Source organism: Diplotaxodon limnothrissa, linkage group LG6 (assembly GCF_057381915.1).
Source record: "Diplotaxodon limnothrissa isolate DT_005_m linkage group LG6, D_limnothrissa_male_GT1.1, whole genome shotgun sequence".
NCBI lineage: Eukaryota > Metazoa > Chordata > Actinopteri > Cichliformes > Cichlidae > Diplotaxodon > Diplotaxodon limnothrissa.
This window is the reverse complement of record NC_140601.1, coordinates 32,265,074-32,290,563: the sequence shown is the minus strand read 5'-3', so window position 1 is coordinate 32,290,563 and position 25,490 is coordinate 32,265,074. Positions and strand designations below refer to the sequence as shown.

The 25,490-nt window shown below is 38.9% G+C and overlaps 1 protein-coding gene across 1 annotated transcript; it reads left to right on the top strand.

Annotated features, from left to right (window-relative positions):
- Window positions 1-22: 22 nt before the first annotated feature.
- Window positions 23-25,219, top strand: smc3 (structural maintenance of chromosomes 3). The gene is made up of 29 exons (XM_085355025.1): window positions 23-188; window positions 843-918; window positions 1,052-1,090; window positions 1,174-1,241; window positions 1,504-1,575; window positions 2,175-2,254; window positions 2,352-2,430; window positions 2,752-2,869; window positions 3,371-3,546; window positions 3,807-3,887; window positions 4,388-4,552; window positions 6,500-6,621; window positions 6,881-7,094; window positions 7,649-7,752; window positions 8,861-8,960; window positions 9,796-9,956; window positions 10,366-10,507; window positions 10,735-10,885; window positions 10,982-11,134; window positions 13,855-14,006; window positions 14,196-14,354; window positions 15,403-15,510; window positions 15,798-15,906; window positions 18,060-18,307; window positions 21,509-21,721; window positions 22,216-22,407; window positions 22,933-23,110; window positions 23,450-23,556; window positions 24,104-25,219. Exons 1-29 carry the CDS (start codon window positions 174-176, stop codon window positions 24,173-24,175), a joined length of 3,654 nt encoding a protein of 1,217 aa, XP_085211151.1. The 5' UTR covers window positions 23-173; the 3' UTR covers window positions 24,176-25,219.
- The last annotated feature ends 271 nt before the right edge of the window (window positions 25,220-25,490 follow it).

Sequence of the window (25,490 nt, the reverse complement as noted above, 5' to 3'; positions counted from 1 at the left end):
CCGCCCCCGCCGCCATTTTCCATGTTATTCTTTCCTGCCTTACAGTATTTTATGATTTTTAATGCAACAGTTTGATTGTTAAGTTTGGATTATTATAGTTGTGGTTTCTCCAGCTTGGCGCAGGGAGTGTTTCATCTCCAAATTTGCAGAGGGGACGCCCTGGATAAGCAGCCATGTATATTAAACAGGTAAGCTAACGAGACCAGACTGATGCGTGTTGCCGACTGTTACTGGTCTAATAACAAGATTTAGGCCAGCTTAACGTTTTTCCACTGAATGATAAATATATAGCTATCGAGGCTTCACTCAAAGTATAACGTTGATTGGATTGCAAAACTGTGTACAGGCACTCCATAAACGGCAAACGTTGTGTAGCTATCTAGCTAACGTTAGCTAGCGCTATTTGAATTAGTGTAGAAGTGAATTGCCTGTCCCCTCTCGAGATGCTAAGCTAACGCAACTAGGCCAGGCTCAGGTTTTCCGATTTGTATGCTTCTTTTCATTGTTGTTATAACGTTTAATGTTGCATATGATGCAGAATACGAGAGTTTATTGTATAGTTGTCGGCTAACTCGGCATTGTTGATTTCAAACCTTCAAAAATGTCCTGAATGAAAGTAGCAGTAGACCATCAGAGTGACCATCAGCCAAGGCCCTGTTGCCTCGTTTTATCTGTGATGGTGCTATTCAGCATAAACAGTTTACACACCTTATGTTTACAAATATTCATAGACCCAGGAGCTCTTTGACCATGTTTAACTGTAGCATGTGGTTAAAATATTGCACTGAAACAGCTGATGTTGTTGTCGGTGTGTTCACGGTGGTCTCTGGTTCCCTGTGCAGGTGATCATTCAGGGGTTCCGAAGTTACAGGGACCAAACTGTGGTAGACCCTTTTAGCCCAAAGCACAATGTCATCGGTATGTGTTCATCCACATCTTTCCATAATTATTTTGTATTGCACCTGAGTTGCTAATCAGGTTTTTCGGATACTTTATGTACTGTATGTCACCATATCCTCATTTTGTGTTTATTTTTCCCTTCGTCTTACAGTTGGGAGGAATGGATCAGGAAAAAGTAACTTTTTCTATGGTATGAAGCCTCAAAACTTGCTGCAATATAGAATTCAAACATTTAGACTTCTAAGACTTTAACTCCCGTTCTCTTTTTTTTAGCCATCCAGTTTGTGCTCAGTGATGAATTCAGCCACCTGCGACCTGAACAACGCTTGGCCCTGCTCCATGTAAGTACAGGAAAATGTACTGGGAACATGAGCCTTTAGTGGGAAGCTATGAATGCAAGAATGCTTGCTAAATAACAGATTACTCTCAATCAAAATCTTTGCATTTTTCTACCTGTGCCAATTGGCAAAAATGTTTTTTGTTTTGTTTTTTTAATTAACTTTTATCACAGTGTGAGTGATTTTGCTTTAGCTTTGACTAAAACCTCTTTGGTAGATGCCAAAACCTCGTTGTGTAAAAATCTCTCTCTCCCTGTCACTGTAGGAGGGAACTGGTCCACGTGTCATTTCGGCTTTTGTGGAGATTATATTTGACAACTCTGACAACCGACTGCCGGTAGGAATGGCAAACATTTCAAATTTATTCTATTACTGTATTTTCAGCTTGATTCCATTGTGATATTATTTAAAAAATTCCATAGGCCTCTCAAGGAATGTGTGTGTATGTGTTAAATAAATGGTCACTGAGCAGCTTGTGGCTAAACGTGTATGATCATATAGTCTCTTTTCAGTGCTGATATTTGTTTCACAATTAAATTTGCATTATTGTTTACATTGGTTTGTATCAAAGTAAACCTCAAAATAAAAAAAAGGAAAACACAATAAACTAAAATCCAAAAAACCAGCAACATCAACCCTTTTATGCTTTCTTTTGTAACAAGACTCTTAATCTTGGGTATTAAAATGGTGAACATCCTTATTCCAATTTAAGTTGTTCATTTCATATTGAATATTGAAGTCTCTCCTGGTGATGACTGTTATGAAGACCACTGATTGCACTGCGTTGCCTTCAGTACACACAGTCCTTCTTATTCTGATGATGAAGGCCGGATGTCTGTGAAATGTTGCAGCCTGGTGATACTGTGGCATAACCTGCCAATTATCGTCCTCTGTGTGACCCTCAGCTTGCCCAGTGATAAATGCATCTCTTTCTAGATTGACAAAGAGGAAGTCTCCCTTCGTCGTGTCATTGGAGCAAAGAAGGACCAGTACTTTTTAGACAAGAAGATGGTGACGTAAGTATTGCGAGGGATCAGCTGTCCATGTTAAATTTGCCAAAGGCCAATACTACATGTGCGATTCCATCTATTCTATGCACTCTTCTTGTTGCAGTAAGAATGATGTCATGAACCTTTTGGAGAGTGCTGGCTTCTCTCGGAGTAACCCCTACTACATTGTCAAGCAGGGAAAGGTGAGAGACAAGTGCAGTGCCAAGCCTAATTTAATGCACAGTAGTTTTTGGTGATGTGAAATGAATTTCATTCTTCAAGCAGTGGTCATTGGGTGGGTAGTTCTAGTCGAACAGACAGTAAAACAGTGTTGTCCTCACTATTTATTTACCTTAGTCTGTTTTCCAAAAACTAAGAGTATTAGTAGACTAAATAATTGATGTTAATTTTAAAAAAAAAAATCATTAATTAATTATAATTATTATCATTTGTTTTCTGATAGGAATATCTCAGAGGTACACCAGATATTTGGAAAATTTACCTTATGTTACTGTTTTATGTAGATCAACCAAATGGCCACAGCCCCTGACTCACAGCGTCTAAAGCTGCTGAGAGAGGTGGCAGGGACACGAGTGTATGATGAACGCAAAGAGGAGAGTATTTCCCTCATGAAGGAGACAGGTAAACGCTTTTGAATACCTTTCATTTTGTACAACCGTTGATTGGTAGATTTTAATTCATTAATGTTTTTAATTGTCTGTGAACAGTTTTGTTATTACATGACATCAGCTAGATTGTTTTGAAAAGGCTTTATAATGTATATCTATATGTACCATGTTTCATTAGCCTTAGGCAGGATTTGTAATTTGTGTCACATGTACTGTCGCCTCACAGCAAGAATGTTCCTGGTTCAGATCCATTCCAGGGCTTTCCTTCCTGCAGCATTTTAGTTTCATTGTTTGTGTGGTCGTCAAAGCACTTAAATGTATAGAAAAACGTACTCCATTTCCACTGTCTTATAGCAGTACTGTCGGATTTCCATCACAGTCACCGTTGTGCATGACTGTAACCCGTGGCATTAAATTGTTTCTATAACAGAAGTACTGCTTAATTTTGTATACCTTTGGTGAAGGAGTTACAAAGAGAAAAACCTGAAAACAATCCACTGTGTGTTTTCCTCAGAGGGGAAGCGAGAGAAGATCAATGAACTGCTGAAATACATCGAGGAGCGTCTGCACACCTTGGAAGATGAAAAGGAAGAACTGGCTCAGTACCAGAAGTGGGACAAAATGAGAAGAGCTTTGGAGTACACAATCTACAACCAGGAGCTGAATGAAACCCGTGCCAAGCTGGATGAGGTAATAAAGTTGTGAAAAACGTTGAAGTACACATGCAGAAAAAAAACACAAAACATAGACTTCTCTGTATTTTGATGCAGGCGTAAGAATGTAACGCAACCCATGTTGCAACCCAGTTGCATTATTTATGCAGTAAAGCACGAGTTCTATTGTCCTAGACATCATTATAAACTTAATTAAATGTGAACAAATGCCAGTATCAAGTAGACTTTCCTGCCTCAGTAACAAGACTTTTGTACTACGTTTGGCTCTTTTAATAGTTGTCCACCAAGAGAGAAACCTGTGGAGACAAGTCCAGACAACTGCGTGATGCTCAGCAAGATGCCAGAGACAAAGTGGAGGTAAAGAAACAAAAAACCCCAACAACCATTGCTTGGCTTCAGTGAAATCTCATCACAGAATGATATTTAAGATGGTGTTACAGTATTTTGTAAATGACCGTGAATGATGTGTTTGTGCTCTGGTAATTGATCTACTTTGACATTTTTGTGTTTTAGTAACAAAGTCATTTGTTAATATTGTTTGATTTTGTTCAGTGCAACATTTCAGGTACCATAACCACAAAAAAATGCAATTAAATTTTACTTTTGTGTGTTATTTTCACATCTAATGTTTGTTGACCTCTTTTTTTTTTCCTCTAATATATCATTGCTTATCTAAATATATCACGCATTTCTAGATGGTTAATGTCATCAGCTCATCTTTGTGACCTTGTTAAATAAATGACGCATCATTTAGTCGCTGTAAAGGAAGTAGGTTGTTGTGGGTTTTTTTGTTTTGTTTTGTTTTGTTTTGTTTTCCCCTCATACAATGATTCTTTATTTTGGCTCTCTTTGTGTAGGAAACGGAGCGTGTTGTGCGAGAGCTGAAGTCTAAGATCTCTGCCATGAAGGAGGAGAGAGAGCAGCTGTCGGCAGAGCGCCAGGAGCAGATCAAGCAGAGGACCAAACTCGAGTTGAAGGCCAAGGACCTGCAGGACGAGCTGGCAGGCAACAGTGAACAGAGGGTACGGAAGCCTCCCATCTGCGTCACTCTAAACACGTGATGATGCACCAACCACACTCCCCCTGCCTCTTTCCCTTTACCATCCCTGTATAAAGAAAAGGCTGGCAGTTTTTTCTCTTTTAATCCACTCCACTCACCCCTGTTATAGCCGGAAATGTGGGTACTTTCCAGCCCCTCTGGTGTTGGCCAGAGGGGCCGATGGTGCGATATGGCAGCCTCGCTTCTGTCAGTCTGTTCCAGGGCAGCTGTGGCTACAACTGTAGCTTACCTCCACCAGTGTGTGAATGTGAGAGTGAATGAATAGTGGAATTGTAAAGCGCTTTGAGGGTCTCGAAAAGCGCTATATAAATCCAATCCGTTGTTGTTGTTGTTGTTGTTGTTGTTATTATTATTATTATTATTATTATTATTATTATTATTATTACTTGTCCAAGGTTGCTTTACTTTTCAAGAATTTTGGCAAGGGTGTCTGTCAATTTTTCAGTCTGTTTATAAAACCAGAAATCCCCAAATCATGACTTATTTTATTTAGTATGGTGGGATATTATTCCGAGAATGTCCAAAAGAAAACAGCATAAAACTTAATCAGTAAACCAAAAGGCACTGATCCAAATATTCAAGTGCTTCATTCTTACAAAACTAATAATATGTGGTTTTGGTTAAGGTGTTTTAAAGGTATTTATTTCATTTAATGGATGCAGCTGTTACTTGTCAGTTTAATATAACTATATTTTAATGTATGTGATCATGCATCCAGTATCTGTATAATATCTAATATCATGAGTAATATTAAAACAGGTCAACCAGTGCAAAAAAATGTGCAGTTGGCTTGTGGGATGGGATGAGAAGCAAAACGGAGTAAGCACCAGGTTGCGTATCAGACTCTGCTTACAGCTCCACTATACATCATCCCTGGCATGAGGTTTCGTGTACAGAATTGGCATGCATCACTCTCCATATGGCTTGGTGTTTGTGTGCACATGTGAGTATGAAGACGATAATTATACATAACAGCTCTATTGGCTCAGTTTTTATGGTTCATGGTGGGTCCCAGGCAGCATGCTGGCTAGTGGTTGGATTAAGCCCACCTGGCTGCGGCTGGCACAACACCAGCCAAAAGTTATTGGAGCAAAATGAAAAGCCTCTCTAGCTACAGGGGATCCTGGTTTGATCAGCTTTGAGGTGGCTGATCAAACCACGGGGGGAAAAAAGTGAGCACAGCCATCTCACAAAGGAATTTGTCCAAATCAGTTGTCAGTTACATTTTCTATTAATACTAGCACATTTTGGTTTACTGAATATTAATGCTCTTTTTATAGGATTCTCTTTCAGTAGATACCTTTTATATAAATCTGTTGTAAATGTGTTAGGGCTGTCGGTCTATTAAAATATTTAATTGCGATCAATTGCGTGATTGTCCATAGTTAACTCTCAGTTAATTGCAGATTTTTAAAAATGTATATATTTTATTACATTATCAGTGGTGTTTTTGGCCAGGAAGCAGTATTTAAGACTTCACGTACTACGGTGTTAACTCGATTCACATCGATTGTACAAATAATTTTGTTCTTCTCAAGGGAACCGTCTGGCAGAGCATTAAAGCTAAACTTGTTATTCAAACGACCCTTTTCTTCATCCATTTCTGCTTATCATTCACAATGTTCTGATGCTTCACTTCCAGACACCCCAATCTAAGGATGGTGGGCCACAGGTCACAGCCCAAGCACGCATGTGTTAATCGAAAGAAAATAGAGGTGTTAAAAGGAATAAGCATTAATGCGTTATTATCCTGTTAACTTTGACAGCCCTAAAAATATAAGTATACATTTTTCATAATTGTCATGAGGATTGTTTATTCTTCAACACTTTTCCTCACATGTAACTCTTCTTTTCTTAACCTTTCATTTGTCAGATTTGTTGGATTAATAATCTGCTCTTGATCTTCCAGAAACGCTTGTTGAAGGAGCGTCAGAAGCTCCTGGAGAAAATTGAGGAGAAACAAAAAGAGCTGCAGGAGACTGAACCCAAGTTCAACATGGTCAAGGAAAAGGAGGAGCGGGGCATCTCCAGGTAGGGATGACTCATTCTCAGTTATCATTCCCCGAGCAGGCGGTGACCGGGCGTGATTCAATGAGTCAGTCAACCTGAGTTAAATATAATTTGATAGTGAGAGATTAAAGGTGTCTTCACATGAGATATTTGCGAATTCCGTTGTAAAATTATTTTATTGCATGTGTTATACAAACATTTGAATACAGGAAGGAAGGAGAGCCAAAGAAAATTATCGGTTCAGTTTATAAATCTATCATCCCCCTTTGTTGTCTTGCAGATTAGCTCAAGCTACACAAGAGAGGACAGACTTGTATGCTAAGCAGGGTCGTGGCAGTCAGTTCACCTCTAAGGAAGAAAGGGACAAGTGGATCAAAAAGGAGTTGAAGTCTCTGGACCAGGCTATCAATGACAAAAAGAGGCAGATTGCTGCCATCCACAAAGACCTGGAGGACACAGAAGCAAACAAGGAGAAGAACCTCGAGCAGTATAACGTAAGATAATTCAAAATGTTTCAGACCTCCTTTTCCATGAAAAAGAATTGCACACTGAGTTTTGCTTTCCTGTCTTTTGTTGCTCTAGTTGAAATAACTAGCTATTCTTTTTTTCTGACACTGTTTTTACTGGAACATTTTAACCTATACTTATTTTTCCCTTTTATTTTGGTATTTTGCAGTCTTGTGCATACAGCTTGAAGAAGTGGTAAAAAAAATGTTTCTAGGGGATGGACTGGTGGGAAATTTTGAAAGGGGGAAACAAATCTTTATTATGAAGTTAACAGTTTGAGACTAAGCTTTTCATTACATGACTTGTGAACATTTGGTGCAAAATCCACAACAAAAAAGTGAAAAAAAAAAAAAAAAAAACAGTCAACAAGGCATAGACTTTCATTTGGCTCCTTAACTTTACACAGATTTAAAATAAATAATTTTGCATTTATTTATTTCGGATTAGTGGTGTGATATATGTCGTTTAGAAAAACATTTCTGCTGTTTTGATCTGACATCCTGGCAGGTTAATGTGTCTCACTTCAAACTTGTATCTTTAGAAACTCGATCAAGATCTGAATGAGGTCAAGACCCGTGTGGAGGAGCTGGACAAAAAGTATTATGAAGTGAAGAACAAGAAAGATGAACTGCAGAGCGAAAGAAAGTAAGGACCTCGTCTTTGTTTTTAATCTTCTCTCTGACCTCACATCTTTAAGATGTAAATGTATAAAATTCAGTCATATTTTAAACTTTTTTTTTAGTGTGCAGTTTTGATTAGTTTGACATCTCATGATAAAATGAAGCTTTACATAAGTCAGACCTGCATGTTGAATTGAGTTGAAAGGTTGTTGTTTAGCCTTTCTTTTAGCCAGTATGCTGTTTCCGCTTGGCAACCTTTAGATAGATGCCAGTGTATTGTCTCCTGTGAATGTCACCAGGCCTTCTCAGTCCACTTAAACAATGAGGTGTGTTTATGTAACACAGAGGATGATACCTCAGGCTTCTGCTGCCACAGTTTCCTTGCCTTTAAAAGGTCCTTCAGGGTGGTTGAATTGTGTCATGAGGCTTTTTAGTGAAAACGCGCAATATTGTTCCATGTTTCTTGAAGCACGACAAAGGCTGCATTCACATTCAGGCCTCTCCAGCTATTATTAGGAATGACACTCAAAACGCATAATTTGCCTTAAGCATAAAAAGAGGTTGTGATCTTTCTTTTTTTTTTTTAAACTGAATTCTATTAAATTCAGCAAGACCCTTATTACTGTCAGCATGTAAAACAGATTCCACGAATAGTTTGTGTATGTCAGATTTTTAATTATGCACCCATCACTGTGATCCGCTGCGCAGTCTGTCGGGTGAGAAGGCAAAATGACAGCTGCAAGCTATTAGTAGCATATCTAAAAATGAGAACAAATGATGAATTTACTCAAACCGAAACAATGAGATGGTTTGGCAGGGAATCGAGATGATATATTTTTACTTGAGGATGATAGTTACAGTTTGCAATTAAAAACAGCTTGACTTGAAATTATGTGAAAGTGAATGAATATTTATGTTTAAATACATTCAAACTATGAATCAGCAGCTGTGTTGGTTTCATAATCTATTTCCAAGATGAAGGAATACAGAGATAAAAGATGTAACCCTTTATAAAAGAGAGTTTTAGTTTGAAGGGTTTTTTTTGTTTTTGTTTTAGTGTCATGACTGCACTTGCGTTTTAGTGCTTCTGGTGACATAAGTGTAACAGTGTGTGACTCTCTGTATCTGCCCAGCTACCTGTGGCGTGAGGAGAACGCAGAGCAGCAGGCTCTGGCAGCCAAACGAGAGGACCTGGAGAAAAAACAGCAGCTCCTCAGAGCAGCCACCGGCAAGGTCTGTGTCACTGTACATGACTGCGAAATTATTGACGTGCATAATGCAACTATAGGATCCCCAATGCTTCCACCTGGATACAAGTGAAAGTGTGACTATGCATGTATGGGCACAGAAGTGGATGGGTTTTTTTTTCAGAGGATTGAATCCTTTTACTTGAACACACACACACACACACACAGTACATGGATTTATCTTCCTCTTTCCCAGGATGTCACTTGTAAGCCACAGGTAGACCTGCCATTATAGTTCACACACGCACTTACATACAGAAGAGCTGTTAGCGAAGAAATGGGCAAGAGAAGATAAATCAAATCCCAAGTTTAAAAAAGAAAAAGAGGCCTCGCTCTCTAAACGAGCCCACCTTAATACAGCGACCGACTCACTTTGTGACTCAGCCGGTTGTCAGAATAGATATATCAAATGGAATCATTCATCTGCGTCGCTACTGGCACCTTATGATAGCTAGCTAAATTTACATATGACTCACTCCTTTCTGCCTCATCCAGTCATTTCTTCGGGGCATATACATCAATCAAATATCACTTCTGAATAATGTCTGCCCAGATGAAAGGAGGCTGTGTGTAGCTTCATGGACAAAGGTCCTACATTTATTTTTCTTACATTACTCCCGGCTGACTCATCCGTCTCCAGCCTTTGATGGGCTATATCTATCTCACATTTTTATATTCGCAGTGTATATTTCAGTGTAGGATTGCGCCATGGAGTTAATACAGACCTGGGGTTTTTTTCATGGCTCATACAATATGAGTTTATTTTTCTGTGCTTTTTTGTGTGTTATTTTGCATACTGAGAATGTAGATCTTTCCTCCAGGCCATCTTGAACGGTATTGACAGCATCAACAAAGTCCTTGAGCATTTCCGTCGAAAGGGCATCAACCAGCATGTCATCAATGGTTATCATGGCATCGTCATGAATAACTTTGAATGTGAGCCTGCTTTTTACACCTGCGTGGAGGTTACAGCTGGGACCAGGTGTGGTTTGCTTTTGTATTTTCATTCAAATGTCTGTGTAGGCTGAAATGAAAACAACACTTTCTGGCTCCAAGTCCTTTTATTATGCAAGATTATACAAATGTGCCCGGTGGGTAAAAGGAGCAGGTTGCTGCGTGGGAAGCCATCAGCCCAGTCAGTTTAAAACATTTAGTCTGAAGTTACTCCCCCGTTTGTAGTATCAGTATACCATCTGCCTTAGGCTTTTTTATTATTGCTTTATTCTTCCTCTTTAGAACCTGTTAAAATTTTTAAATATCAAATGGGAGTTTTCATGTTTACTCACAGAGCAGGTGTTGTAGATTTTATAAACAATTTATGATTTATAGTAAAAAATTACTTTTGTTTGTTTTGTTTTTTCGTCTTTGTTTGTTTCTTTGTTTTTTTTAAGGCTGTTTTACCACATTGTGGAGACTGATGAAGTGAGCACTAAAATACTCATGGAGTTCAACAAAATGAACTTGCCTGGAGAAGTCACATTCCTACCTCTGAGCAAGCTGGACGTCAGAGACACCGCCTACCCAGAAACCAACGTAAGTACCTGACATGAATGGGCGCTTTGCATGTATTAAATTTTGAATCTACTAGCAAATAGTGGTATACAGTAATTGACAGTGGCAGTTAACATAAAAACTGCATTCAACTTTCCCTTTGTTCAGTCCTCTTCATTCCATTTTTCTCATCAAGATTTCTACTGACAAATTAGTTTCATTATTACCAATGATTTTTTTTGTTTGTTTGTTTCATTTTTCTCCATCAGGATGCCATCCCAATGATCAGCAAGCTCCGCTACAGTTCCAACTTTGACAAAGCCTTCAAGCACGTGTTTGGGAAGACCCTCATTTGTCGTAGCATGGAGGTTTCCACCCAGTTGGCAAGAGCTTTCACCATGGACTGTATTACTCTGGAGGGTAAGCTTTGCTGTGAAATGCAATACAGCTTCAACAATTCTCAGTGCAAAATACTCCAGTTGAGAACATTCATATCATTGTTTTGTTACTTACTAGGTGACCAAGTCAGCCACCGTGGAGCTCTGACAGGAGGATACTATGATACCAGAAAGTCTCGCCTGGAGCTTCAGAAAGACATGAGGAAGGCTGAGGAGGAGCTGGGTGAGCTGGAGGCCAAACTCAATGAAAACCTGCGCAGGAACATTGAACATATCCTTTCTATTAAAACGTGTGGCGAGTTTGTTTATCATGTTGATGTTAGAGCGCTGTGTGTTGCTGTCCGTTGAGAGTATGAGCAAACTTGAAAGCTTCACTGAAGAATCGCGTTATTAGTGAGGCAGAGTTTTGGCCCCCTGCTTAGACTTACTGACAATAGAAAAATGGCCTGGGTTTGACTGGAATACCGAGGGAAAAGGGAGTATGTGATTCAAGACTGAATTTGAAAATGACTAAACAGACATCTCCCACTTTGAAATGTTATGAAATTCATAAACACTGGAGACAGACAGTTAATAATCGGTATCTGTTAGATCCAAGTAGATTTTCTTTCCTTTTCAGGATAGAGATTGTGTTTGCCTGAAAGGTTTAAATCATGATGTACAGTTAAAACTAGCCTTTCTAAAATCGTTTTCATATTGACTTTTAAAGTAAACATTGCTTTGTGTTGACAACAGAAAACTTTGCACCCTCTTAGGACTAAAATTTTAATTTAAATTGGAGCTGTTTTCTGTATAAAACTATGTTATTGAAAGTTACACCACCCTCATTCAATTATGCAGTGATGTCACATGGCTGAACCTTTGTTTTAATTGTGTATTAAATCAGTCTGGGTTGTGTAGCTACCTTAAGGCCAGTTGGAGCCTAGCTGGGACGCTGTGGCAGAGTTTAATCGGGTCAAGAAGGATTAGTGTGTGTTGGGTCATATCGGCCAGAGCCATGACTCACTGCTGGACAGCTCATGAAGGCCAAACAAGTGGATCACAGAGGATTTGTGTTTGCATGTGCGATGTATTTATGAATATGGTCACTTCCGGCCCAGTATGATTAAATGTCTGTTTGCACACCTGTGTTATGGTGTGTAGCTTCTCACTCACTCACAGCCAGTAAAGCGTATGCTGCTTGGTGTGTGCGCACCTGGTGATTACGTATATGTACGAGTCAGTAGGCGAAATGGGCATCTGTGCCGATGACATGGTGCTTCACTTCACTCCCCAGAGGAGTGAGTCAGAGAATGAATTAATTATTTAAGACACCTTGTTTTTCACTCTCCACCTCTGCCCTGTCAATAAGCATGAGCTCCCAGCCATTCCTTCCTTCCTTCCTTCTTTTAGTTGCCGTCTTCACTGTTCCATTACATTGCAGTGAAACTTCATACAGTTTTTATGTGAAACAGAAATTTTAAATGTACCTGATTTTATGTGGTTGTGCTAATTTACCTTGTTTTTCTATGGAAAAAAACTGTTTGCAGCCTGATATTATCTGTTCACATTTGTCAGATTATCTTTGAACATCTGTTTTCTCAGTCTTCTCTGGTCAGCAGGCAGGAAAATCCACTTTCCTTCAGTCCTTTTTATATCACTACATTGATTGGTCTTGGTGTTCATTGAGTCCTGGTAGACCTCAGAGGCCCACAGGAGTTTTGCAGTCCTTTGAAGATCAATAAGCCTGTCTGTTAAATTAACTTAATGATGAGCATGTGCAGCCCTTCTTAATCCTCTGCTTTGATTTTAGAGACACCTCCTTCCCTAAAAGCCCAATCACATTATTGGAGCACTAAATAGCCTACAACATGCCCCATGACTTTACTCATTATCTGATCAGTGTCTTTTGTGTGTCTGTCAGTACGATTACAGAAAATTTAACCAGGCTGAATTTCTTGAAACTTTGGGAAGAGGTGGTGTATGTGCAAAAGAAGAACCCTTTACATGCTTTAATTTTAGATCCAAGTCACTTAAAATAGCTGAATGTGACTTTGGCCTTGGCAGAAGATCAACTCTCTGAGTGCCCTTCCAGTTTGCTGCTTCAGCTTCAACAAAACTGTCTCTGTTGTTTAGGGATTCTGTGCCAAAGTGCTTAATTAAAGCTGAATCATTTCTTATCCTTTTTATTTAACCGTTTCAAGTAGTTTGGTTGACTAACAAAAACAAATAAATTAACAAAACCAAAAACTGACTTCTAAACGTGGAACCTTCTTCCTGTGGCATTAGAAGCACAACTGGTGATTTTAATCTCTAGTTCAAGACCTATTAGAAGAAAAGTATGACACTTAAACTAACAGGGTAATCAGGTGTTTATGTGCTATGTATTGTATCATTGTTCTGTGACATTCATTAATCTTGCACCAACTCATTTCTTTTTTCTTCTTTTGCTATAAGGGAAAATTTGTTTCTTTCTCAGCTTGGGGACTAGCAAAAGCACTGAAAACATTAATATCATTTTGGAAAGTGTATGTCACAAGTGTATTTTTAAGTGTATGTTACACTTTTTTACCTGGGGGTAATTTAATTGTTGCATTGCGACAGGTCACATCAAACTAGTTATATCAGATTGTCTGTGAGGTTTGAAATGTAGTGTTTACTCTTGTAAATATTGCAGTTTGCAGGTGTTTTCATTGTCTGGCATGTTTTATGTTGGTTTGTAATGTTTGCTCAGCTGAGTTGACATACAGTTGTATTTATTGTGTAAGTCACTAGTGTTTCAATGCTTGAATGGGTTTCATGGGCTGCATATCCAGGTTTCTTGCAGTCCCAGCACTTAACTTGCTTGGGGAAATGGTAATAACGATTTAACAATGCATCGCATCAGGGACCTTATAATAGGCACTGCAATATGACGTAACTGTGATTAGCTCAAGAGTGGCTATTAAGAAAAACTGAAAATGCTCGTCTGTAGTAAAAATTGGCATATACTTCCTTAACTGCCACCTCCACGTATCAACAATGAGATTGACCAACTGATGAATCAGATGCAGCAGATCGAGACACAGCAGAGAAAGTTTAAGGCATCCAGAGACAGTATTCTGTCAGAAATGAAGATGCTGAAGGAGAAGAGGCAGCAGTCAGAGAAGACTTTCATGCCCAAGGTAATATTACCTCATTGTTGTAGTGTATTGTAACCTGTATAAAAACCCTGTGTTCAAGATCACTATGACCAGATTTTGTTATTGATGTTTAACTTGGTCTGTGCCTCAGGTTCAGCCTGTCCCCATTATTGTCTTAATGTTGCCCACTGCTGTCTAACGTTCCTTCGTTTTTTCTCTCTCTCTGTCCAGCAACGCAGCCTTCAGAGTTTGGAGGCCAGCCTCCATGCCATGGAGTCCACCAGAGAGTCGCTAAAGGCGGAGCTCGGTACAGATTTGCTGTCTCAGCTCAGCCTGGAAGATCAGAGGCGTGTCGACGACCTCAACGATGAGATTCGTCAGTTGCAGCAGGTCAGTGGACACAGACTGTGTCTGTTGCAGCATTTGTGACAGTGTTTCTGCACTGTAAAATAACTGACACACACACATGAATTTTCATTTGTGTAATTGTGCTATATCAGTTTACAGCAGTTTATTGCTCAAAACTTTATTGTGCAATTTATTCAGGTTTTTCAGGGGGGGAAATCACACTGATGTGAAAAAACAAAAAACTTATGTATCAACTGTGAGACATTTAAGAAAAATGTTCCAGTGAAATAATTACTGTCTTTTAGAAATGTGTTGAATCTGAAATTGTGGCAGCATCTGTGCGTGCTTACATGGAGTTCAGAGAACATGCCGGTTACCTACATTTGTTTCTCGGTGTCCTTTCGCTTTCTGCCTCCTCCTAGTGTATTCACATGCTCTGACTGAGGTGAGAGAAGCAGGCAGCAGCTGTGTGTGGGATGTTCCTGTGATACAGCATTGCCCTGTCTTTCTCTTTCACGGCCAGCTGCTCTCGGCTTTCCCCTCATTGAACTTTCAGCCATTCCTGCCATCGTTGTGCAACAACTCCGCCCCCACAACATGAAGCCTTTCATATATGGTTCTCTTATGTTTGCTGTTGTCAGATTATATTACCTGCAACAGAACTCCTGGTTTAGTTTTCATGGGTTTTGGTTAATATGATATTTGCTTCGACATAAGTGGGCAAAGACTTGTTCCTTTACATAACATTCACTGATAACTGTCGCTGAGGCAGATAAGTGTATACACAATTTTTATTTATTTATTTTTAGCAGATTGTATTCTGTGTAGACTGAACAGTTAAAGTTGCTCTCATCTTAGGATTGTCAGGATGTTTATAAAGGCAGAAACTGCAAAATTGGCTTTTAGATAAATGACTATCACTCCTCACACATCCGTCACTCTGACAGCACCATTTCATGCAAGAGATTTCTTTTATGTGATAAAGAAAGCAAGAAAAACCCATTCAAATATCAAATCACTGGTATTTCAACACATAGTGAAAATATCACATAAGTAACTTTTGTGCTTCGATGTCTTTATTCACTTGCAGGACAACAGACAGTTGCTGAATGAGAGAATCAAGCTTGAGGGCATCATGACCAGAGTGGAAACATATCTCAATGAGAACTTAAGGAAACGTCTTGACCAAGTGGAGCAGGTACATCATCCCTTTAAGCACTTTGCTTGTAGAATATGTTTGTCACATGATCTATATGTGTATGTTTGTTGAATTATTTCCCTTTTCATATTAACAAAGTCAGATTATTTTAAGTTCTGATTCTTTGTTTTCTGCTGTTAAATTGTGGTCTGTTACAAATTAATTCTTGGATATAGCCGATTTAATTATAAATAATGTTTTCATTTTCTAGGTAGAGGGGTGTTTGAATGACCCTCCCTTTTTATTTATTCTACTATTTTGATGTTCCCTCACTTTGTATTTCACAGGAGCTAAACGAGCTGCGTGAGACGGAGGGAGGCACGGTGCTCACGGCCACAACCTCTGAGCTGGACGGCATCAACAAACGTGTTAAAGAGACTTTAGCTCGATCAGAAGGTATGTGGTTTTTAATTTATTGATATGTTTGTCAGTACTACTGTTCATATGTTGGGATAAAATAGTCACTGCTGTGGTTGTGGCTACATTTATGACACATATATAGAAGCTCACGTATTATTTTACTAACAGGACAGTTTATACCTACTTAAAAGTGGTTTAAGTTAGATTAGGTTTCACTTTAGACATAATCACTTACAGGGGATCCTGTTGGTGTATTTTTAATGGTTGCTCCTCTATTGTAATTGTTTGCTTTCATTAAATGTAAGTCTGTCTTACAGTTGTCCAGAAGTTAAATTTGAATTTATAAAGAAAATGCCTGAAAGCATGTGTTTTGGAATAAGTTTTAATTTTATTATGATCACAAAGAAAAGTATTTTTAAAGAGTTTTTAGTATTTAAAGTAAATTACTGATTTTTGTCATTAAAGACCAGGAAAAATAATGAAAATGTTATTTTTCAGGGCAGGAAGGGTTTTTGAAAATGAAATAAACCCAAAAAGCCATGGACACTTGCTTTAAAAATACACATGAAATAATGTGACTCAGTTAAAACCTTTTTTACAGTAATTATATAGGACACAATATTCAGTTATTTTTTTTTATTAAACATCATTGAGCTAATATAAAGGGTGGATCAAGTATCTGGGTCTTCTGCTGTCACAAAGGCTTTGCCCTTAAAGCATAGCTGACAGCTGTAAATAATACTTTAACAACTAGGTTCACTGCCTGCTCTAGTGTTCGAGAGGAGAGGCTGCAGCTGGACTTTAAATTATACCTTAACTTTTGACGTTGACTTTTAAGTCTTATTTTTTCATCTATAGATAGGCTATAGGTAAATATCTGTATCTCTGTGTAATCTGTAGCTATGTAGTGCTCATTACTGCACATTTCCGGGTAAAATGAAAGCAGAGAAAAAAAAATCAAATCGTTCCAGTCTTCTATCTCTTATGCTTAGTTAATTTATTACCTGTCTGGCTCAATTTATTGTTGTCATTTGAGTGTAAATTGAAAAACTGTAGGATACCTTCATTGAGTTGGTACTGCCAGCAGATGGTGAGAATGGCTGTGATGCCTTCGAATCACAATTTGAATAATATGTTTTTGCACAGACTGCCTGGTCGCACATTTGTATAAATGTTCTATAAATGTGGTGCAGTGACTCAGAGGTGATAAAATGCAGTTGTCAAAAAGCACTTGTTTCTGAATACCCTTAATTTGCATGGATTCATATTTCATCATTGGCACTAACTAATTAAAGGCATTCACAGCATCATCCTTTTCTTATGTAGGCGCTATATTCAGTCATCCACTCTTGACTATTGTCAGTTTTACCTTTGTTCCAAAAAAGAAAGAAGAAAAATCTTAATTTCTTCTTTATTTAAATGAAAGTAAGAGACATTGTCTCCCTTTTTGTAGGTTGTTGAGAAAAGGCTCTAAAGACAAATGATGTAATCGCTTCTGCTGAACAAAGATGACACAAAGTCTTACGAGCCATCTTGAAACTAAGTATATACGAGAGTGGTCGACAAAATAATTAAAAGTTGCAGGCCTTCGCTAGATGGCACTTAAAATAGTCAGTTTAAGTAATTATTCGTATTTTAGTGAGTTACAACATCTCAAAGATCTTTCCAGCCGTGATCTTTGCAGCACCTTTCTCTCTCTGGTCTGTGACAAGTTGGAAATCAAAGGAGGTGGCAGTGCTACAAACTTGGTGCGTTCTCCTTTGATCAAGGAAAGAAAAGTCGAGGCTTTCAGTGTGTAACCACATTCAGCAAAGGTGTGTGGATGTGGATGGGTTTTACACTGCCAGTACACTGGCTAGCATTGGCTACTGTTGGCAAACTCATCTGAAAGTGCATGCATGTTGTGCCGCACATGTCAGCAGCATTTAAAATGTTACATCATCAAAGAAAGTAACCACTCAAATCTAATTCAATAAAAGGCTCAAACAGTCCACCCAAAATAAGTTGGTAAAAAACTTCCCCTTACCATCTTTGTTGTTTTTTTTTTTTTGTTTGTTTGTTTTTCCCAGACGAAGCAAATTGCAGTAACTATTAAAGAAAGTCATCTTTTTTTAAAGTCAGGAATTCGGCAGTATACTATGTGTAGATAAAAATCTAACCCATATCACCTCCTCAAATGTCTTTCCCAGATCTGGATTCTCTGATTGACAAGACTGAGGCGGAGATCAAGGAGCACATAAAGAGCATGGAGCGATGGAAGAACATAGAGAAGGAGCAGAATGACGCCATCAACCATGACACAAAGGAGCTGGAGAAAATGACCAACAGACAGGGCATGCTGCTCAAGAAGAAAGAGGAGTGCATGAAGAAAATCAGAGAGCTCGGCTCGCTGCCTCAGGAGGCGTTTGAGAAATACCAGACCCTCACACTCAAACAGGTACGCCTTGCCACCCACACACACACACACACTCACACACAGTGCTTAATGACGTTATATGCTCGCCGCTGGCTTTAAAATTTCTTTTCTTTTTTATCAGCCAGCCCTAGCACTTTTCAGACATGTAGTGTACAGTGTTATTTTTCAGTGGGAGTTTATTAAAATACGACATTTATTATTTTCAGTGGGGAAATTGTTCTGCCTTTTACATGCTCAATGGAAACAAAGCACTGGGGGCTTTTATTTTCACTGGGAGCTGGGAGTCATGCTCAGTCACTTTAAACTAACAAGTTTCAGTGGGAAAGTGTCAAAAACAGAATAAAATGCATTTTAAACATAGAATAAGGCACAGTTTATTGGAAAAACAAGATACACAAAAAAGAAAAGCAGTTTTAGTATGAGTAGAAATACACATATGTACAGCATCTCGCATGTGAGTTGAAGTGCAAATAGGCAGAAACTGACACAGTGATAATGATGTCTATGCTATGAGCAGATGAGGTAAGTGATAATAGAGAGAGAAAAATCAGAGATTATAATAATCCATCTATCCTGGAAAGAACAGATGGAGTGATTTAAAAGAGCACTGTTGTGCGTGTGTTAAAGTGTTTGTAAGAGTCCCACCTCCCATACACAATGGAGAGGAGTTATAGAGTCACAGTGAGACAAATATCTTCTGTAGCACTCAGACCTGCATCTCAGGGCAATGAGGCTTTTACTGTATTTGCTCTGGTGACCAGTCAGGGAAGCATGCACAGGGTAGAATGGATTTTCCATGATGCTGAAGACTTTCTTCAGCATCCTGCTCTCAGACACAGAGTCTTAAGTTCTACTCCTAGAATTGGCCCAGCTTTCCTGATCAGCTTGTTGGACCTTCTTAAAGACAACTTCAGCGTTCCTGGACCAGTCACAATTCACTGTCTATGCGTATCTGTTGTTCTCAGCCACCTCTTAATCTAACTCCTTGGTGCTGCCAGGAGAATAGGAGGAACCTGTTTCCTATTGGCTAAAATCAGTGGCTTAGTATTAGTGATGGCAAGCTGTAGATTAGCTCACACCATCTATAAAACTGTCCACCACTCTGCTGTACTTCTGTACATCAGTTATGCAATGAAACCCTCTCAATTCTTGGAGAGGGGCTCATACCAGCCGGGTTATGCCCAAAGTAACATCCTATTGATCCCGTCCCAAAACACCATCCACCCACATCCACACAAAGACAGCAAAGAGCATAATTCTCACAGTGTTTGCAGTTATTTCAAAGAGGGAGTGTGCTGGGTGCAGGAGCCAGTTGATGGCATCCTCCATGTGTTGTTTAGAGTGACTTTATATGAATAGATAGACTGGTAAAGATAATAATTATTCATTTTAATTTAATTGGTTTCACTTAAGAAGGAAATATGTACAATATTAACTGTTAGCTTAGTTAGCTTTAGTTAGCATAGCAGTAGCTATAAACCTATGTGCAGTACATCAGTCTCATGCACTTGAACTATGTTTAACTGCACTGTCCCTTTAAATAAATAAATTCAAAATTCAAATTCATAAAGCTAATATGAATCGGCAGTCCCTTGGCAAGTTACATGCATAGGATCAGAAAGAGTAAATCACAAAACATCCACACACCCACTGTGGATCACTCGAGTCATTGAACACACTGACATATTATTCATTACTTTATGAAGTTGAATTGGTGATTGTACAAAATACATTCAAATCATTACTTTAGCACACATTTAACAGACACAGAACAACACTAGCTTGGAATCACATTACTGTCTGCCTGATTATTTTAGGTCCAAAATGTATTCCCACCAATGTTCATTAGCTTATAACCTTTGTTCTGGGGTTCAGCTGAGTAGAGAGCCTTGCTCCTGAAAAGCTGTTGGCATCAGTGAGAGTAAATTGGTGACCTGAAAGACAGTATCCTGCAAAGCAGCGCAATCTTACAGGAACAGTTTTATTTCACATGTTAGCCATTACAGCAGCAACACAAACAATAATGAAATAGCTGGGTTGAGGTCAGTCTTTATGTGCATTTTGTCCCCCAAATCCATTTAGAAATATCTGCACATACACATGCAGCCAGAGCCAGGTCTCTTTAGGAATAAAGCCCAAGGCCATCACATCCCACCCACTCACTAGTGACTCACTAGACACTGGGGGTAAAGACTGTGTGTTGAGTGGACTTGGCTGCTTCTTTCATAAGTGTCTGAGTGCGCACACTATGTGTGTGTCTATGCGTGTGTGCTTGTGTAAGCCCCCCTCCTCAACAATGCCGAAAATAGGCTCGCTTGCTCATAAACACTCCATATAGTTAATCTTTCTCCACAGGACACTGCTTGGGGGCATGATGGTGCCATTGATTGCAGAAGTGTTTGAGAGAGCCATGTAATAATGGCACTTGGTCATTAGTGACTCAAAGAGATGAATTTATAGTTTGAGAGTTTGGAGAGACAGTGAGACACTTTCAGGCTAGACTAAACTAGATCTTAATTGATCAGGCCGTGTCCTCTTTCAGATATGAATAAAAGCTGCAAAACGCGTCCATGAAATGCATAATGAATGTATGTTTAGTTAAACATGTGAAACTCATTTTCTAGCATTATGAAACCTGTCCTTGAGTGGAAAAATAATCTGAAAATATAAAAGTACTGAGCAATATTTCCTGAAAGTGTAGTTGTAACATCAAAGCAAAATTGCCAAATTAGTGAGTTCAGGTTTTAAAAACATAAAAATTAAAACACGCATGTATGCATTTTTTATTATTATTATTTTTTACATTGGTGGCTTTCTGTGTGCATCACTTAATATACTGTTATTTCACAAAAAGTATTCAAAGGAGCTTGCAAAAGAAAAGCATCTGGACTTCTTTAAGTTGCTTGAAGACGTTTCACCTCTCATCCGAGAAGCTTCTTGATGAGAGGTGAAACGTCTTCAAGCAACTTAAAGAAGTCCAGACGCTTTTCTTTTGCGAGCTCCTTTGACTACGATGACCTGGATGACTGAGAACCTTCACAGACACAAAAAGTATTGTTTTCTGAAAGATGGATGGATGAATGCACAAGCAATCTAAATTATAATTTTGAAAGAGAGCATGTTTTGAGGCGTAATTTAAAATGATACTGATTTAAAGCAGATCTGATCTTGCCTGGAACTAATGAGGTATTGTATTCCACTTTTTTTCCTCTCCTCCAACAGTTGTTCAGAAAACTGGAGCAGTGCAACACTGAGCTGAAGAAGTACAGCCATGTCAACAAAAAGGCTCTAGACCAGTTTGTCAACTTCTCCGAGCAGAAGGAAAAGCTAATCAAGCGTCAGGATGAGCTGGACCGTGGCTACAAATCCATCATGGAGCTCATGAATGTCTTGGAGCTGCGCAAGTACGAGGCCATTCAGCTCACCTTCAAACAGGTACATTGCAGCTCAGACTCTGATTAAAATCTTCAGTGATACAAGTCCATGGTTTTTACCTTAGACCTGTATGTAAATCACCCACATTTTTTGGGGAAAGCAGAAGTGATCTTATTTGGATAAGCAGTGCTAACTTACCAGCCAAAGCTAGCACACTTCATACGTAAATCGTAGGATTGTAAATTCCTGGTAAGACACTAATAACACACTATAATTTCACACACCCAAAACTGGAGCAAATCTTTCTTGGGCAGACTGTTAGTACACCCAGTTACACAAAAGCTACATTAAAAATGCTTCAGAAGCTACAAACATGGTTGAGTGGTCCAGTGTGGTGACCTCACTTCGACTGAGGTGAAACCTAGAAGATGGCAAGAGGTTTATCCCTGAAGAAGTTCAACACTAATTTAAAGCATTTTCTCAGAATGTGAAAAATTCATCAAAATGTGACTAAAATTCACTTTCTATCTCTTCTTACCTTCTGCTCCTCTCAGGTGTCGAAGAACTTCAGTGAGGTTTTCCAGAAACTGGTGCCGGGTGGCAAAGCTACGCTGGTGATGAAGAAAGGTGATGCTGAAGGAAGCCAGTCTCAGGATGAAGGAGAGGGGGGTGCTGACAGCGAGAGGGGCTCCGGTTCACAGAGTAGCGTTCCCTCCGTGGACCAGTTCACTGGAGTCGGCATCAGGGTGGGAGTCTTTTTCAGTTCAGTTGTTTTATCTGCTGTTAGTTGACGGGCTTTACTGATTACCATTTATAAATCAGCTTTTTTTAAAAATGAATGGAAGATAATCAAATAAGAAGAAGATGCTATAAGTAAGCAAAATGCTTCAGCTCTTTAGTTTTTCCCATTATATAAAGTTTTATCATTTCTGAGGTAGAATTGTGCTTCTTGAGTACCCTCAGTATATTGAGTTTCCTTGAGTCTTTGTTTGGAAACATGTGAATGTGTATTTCTGGACTGTTATGATTTCTGGTCCTCCCACACAGAGAAAGAACCAAGGTGAGATTGGTCATGCAATGAGTAATGCGCAGTCCTCTTAGGGCTAAATTTATCTTTATCATTATCAGAGCTGTTGTAACATTGCAGAGGATTTGTTTAACTTCATGAATCAGAGACTCTTATAATAAAGTTCTTACAGTAAAGAAATTGATTTCTCTGTTTTTGTTTCAAGTAAAGTTTGATGGTCTAATTTGATGCACGTCCTGCGTAGGTGTCCTTCACCGGGAAGCAGGGCGAGATGAGAGAGATGCAGCAGCTGTCTGGAGGTCAGAAGTCTCTGGTGGCTTTGGCTCTGATATTTGCCATCCAGAAGTGTGACCCTGCTCCTTTCTACCTGTTTGATGAGATCGACCAGGCCCTGGACGCACAGCACAGAAAGGCTGTCTCAGGTAACGATGAGTTATGTGTCTACACAGATTAAATGATGGCAATTTAATCCCTATGGCTTAGTAGGGTTGATTAATAAAAATACCTCTCATCATTGATCGCAGTCTCCTCTGTAGTAAGAGTAGGTAGAAGGTGGACGATAGCCTGGAGAGAAAACAAATGAAAGCTAGTAGAAGTAGGAGATGAGCATCAGGGGTGAAAGGGAAGGCTTATGAAACTGTAGTGAGACCTGGTGCGATGCATGGTTTGGAGAAAATATTTACTGACCAAAAGAAAGTTAAAATGACAGTTGCTGAAATATTGGAAACTTTATTCAAAGCAAACCAACCTTCTTATTACAGATATGATTGTTGAGCTGGCTGGCCACGCCCAGTTCATCACCACCACCTTCAGACCTGAGCTGCTCGAATCTGCCGACAAGTTCTATGGTGTCAAATTCAGAAACAAGGTGAGGCCTCTTCCTTCGAGTCTCTGTATATCTACTGAGAGTCAGACTATGCTCCGGGATTAACAAGTTTTAAACGTACCTGAGCAAGTTTTCTCACAATCATCGGTGATCGTTTACAGCGTGATGATGTTTCTGAGAATTCAAATGCATTTGACTTTTTTTTTCTCCCAATAGTAGGTGGTGATTTTATTTTATTTATTTTTTTACAACAATAGCAAGAAAAATAAGTCTTAAGAGAGGCTGCTCATTTGTTCTCACACAGCCCAGCCTACTAAAGTCAGTGGGGGGGAAAAACAACTATTTTCTTCACTTTAGCTTTAGGATTCAAGGGAGAAAATGCAGTGGTGGTGACAGTGTTGTAAACATAATTTTGCATTCTGTTCAAACTCCATTTGTCTTAAATCAATAGCATTCAAAGTTCATTTGTGTCTTTGTTCTCCGTCAGAAAAGTGATAGTAATTTCTTTTGTGTCTGTCTCTTAAGAAAAACGATTACTGCTCAGTCGGTGCAGCATTGATTAGTCATTAACCGTCTCTGTGTTTTTTAGGTGAGTCACATCGACGTGATCACAGCGGAGCAGGCCAAAGACTTTGTGGAGGATGACACCACCCATGGTTAAGAGTCTCCTGCTCTTTATCGTCCTCTCGGCCCCCACCTCCAGCCCCTCTTCCTCCATCTCTACAGCGCACTGCAAACCTCAAAGGCCTCCAAAACAGGGCCCAAACACAGACATATCCCACTCAGTCCAAAAACCTTTTTATAGTCGTGTTAAACATAAACAACACAGGAAGTCTCAGCTTCTTGTGACGTCCTTGTGATTAAGATGTAATTTAATTCATGCCCAGAAACCCCAACTGACCATTACTCATATTTAGAGTTAAATCTTCAAAGGCTGATACGAAAAATCTGGAGGACAAAATGCGGCTATGTTGATAATCTTTAAGCTGACGGACTTGATGTGAATCAGCCTCATTATAGATGACAGTTAAGAGAGGTGTAGTTATTTTACACTGAAAAAAAAAAAGGTTCTGAAGGGAGCACTTCATGTTTGTGTTACTGCGATGATTTATTTTAGCCGAATTTTGGTAATCTGTCATCCAATGATAAAAGCACCAGAGATGTAACCCTTCAGGATCTTTCCTCTTGTGTACAGTTGAGTGTTTTGATATGACTTGGATGAATCTTTGGGGGCCTTAGGCTCATCTGGATGTGTTCATTCTTACTCTGGTTTCTGTAATGTATACTCTTTGTACTCATGAAATATTACTTCTGTCACAAAAGCCACTTGGCTTAAAATGTTCAAAGCTTGTGGTTCCCTTTTTATGCTTGTATTCTGTCAATTCTGGTCTTGAGGTCATTTCAATATATGAAGTTTAATTCCAAAACAACAGATACCCATTTGGGAACCAACACATCCTCCTAACAAGAATGTTTGTGAAACCTGACCGTGTCCACTTGGGTTCAGTACTCGGTCAGTCGCTGTTTTCTAGGAAGCCAAGATGTTATTAATCTTAAATTTCCTTCATGGAGTCTTTGTTTGGGATTGAACTCCTCATATGTTGTACCTTGTTTCAAAGCTTTCTTTTTTTAAATGTTTGTGTTCCTTTTTATGTAATAAGAAAATAGAAAATAATAAAAGGTGAAAAAAAATAAAATAAAATAAATAAACACGTCATCTCCGCTTCATGAGACTGCCACCACTAGGTGGTGCTCTTTAATTGATTTTTTTTTTTTTTTACAGCAAAGTCCATTGGTGGTAAAGTAACATATTTATGATATATGTTACTTTTACATTTAGTTTCTTCACATTTTCATCAGAACACAAGTGTGTGTGTACAGCCAAACTAATCAAATTATCTCAACAAAAATATTTTAGAGCAATTATGTTTGGTTTTACCGTGCTCAATATATTTATTAGTCCACCTGTGATTAAA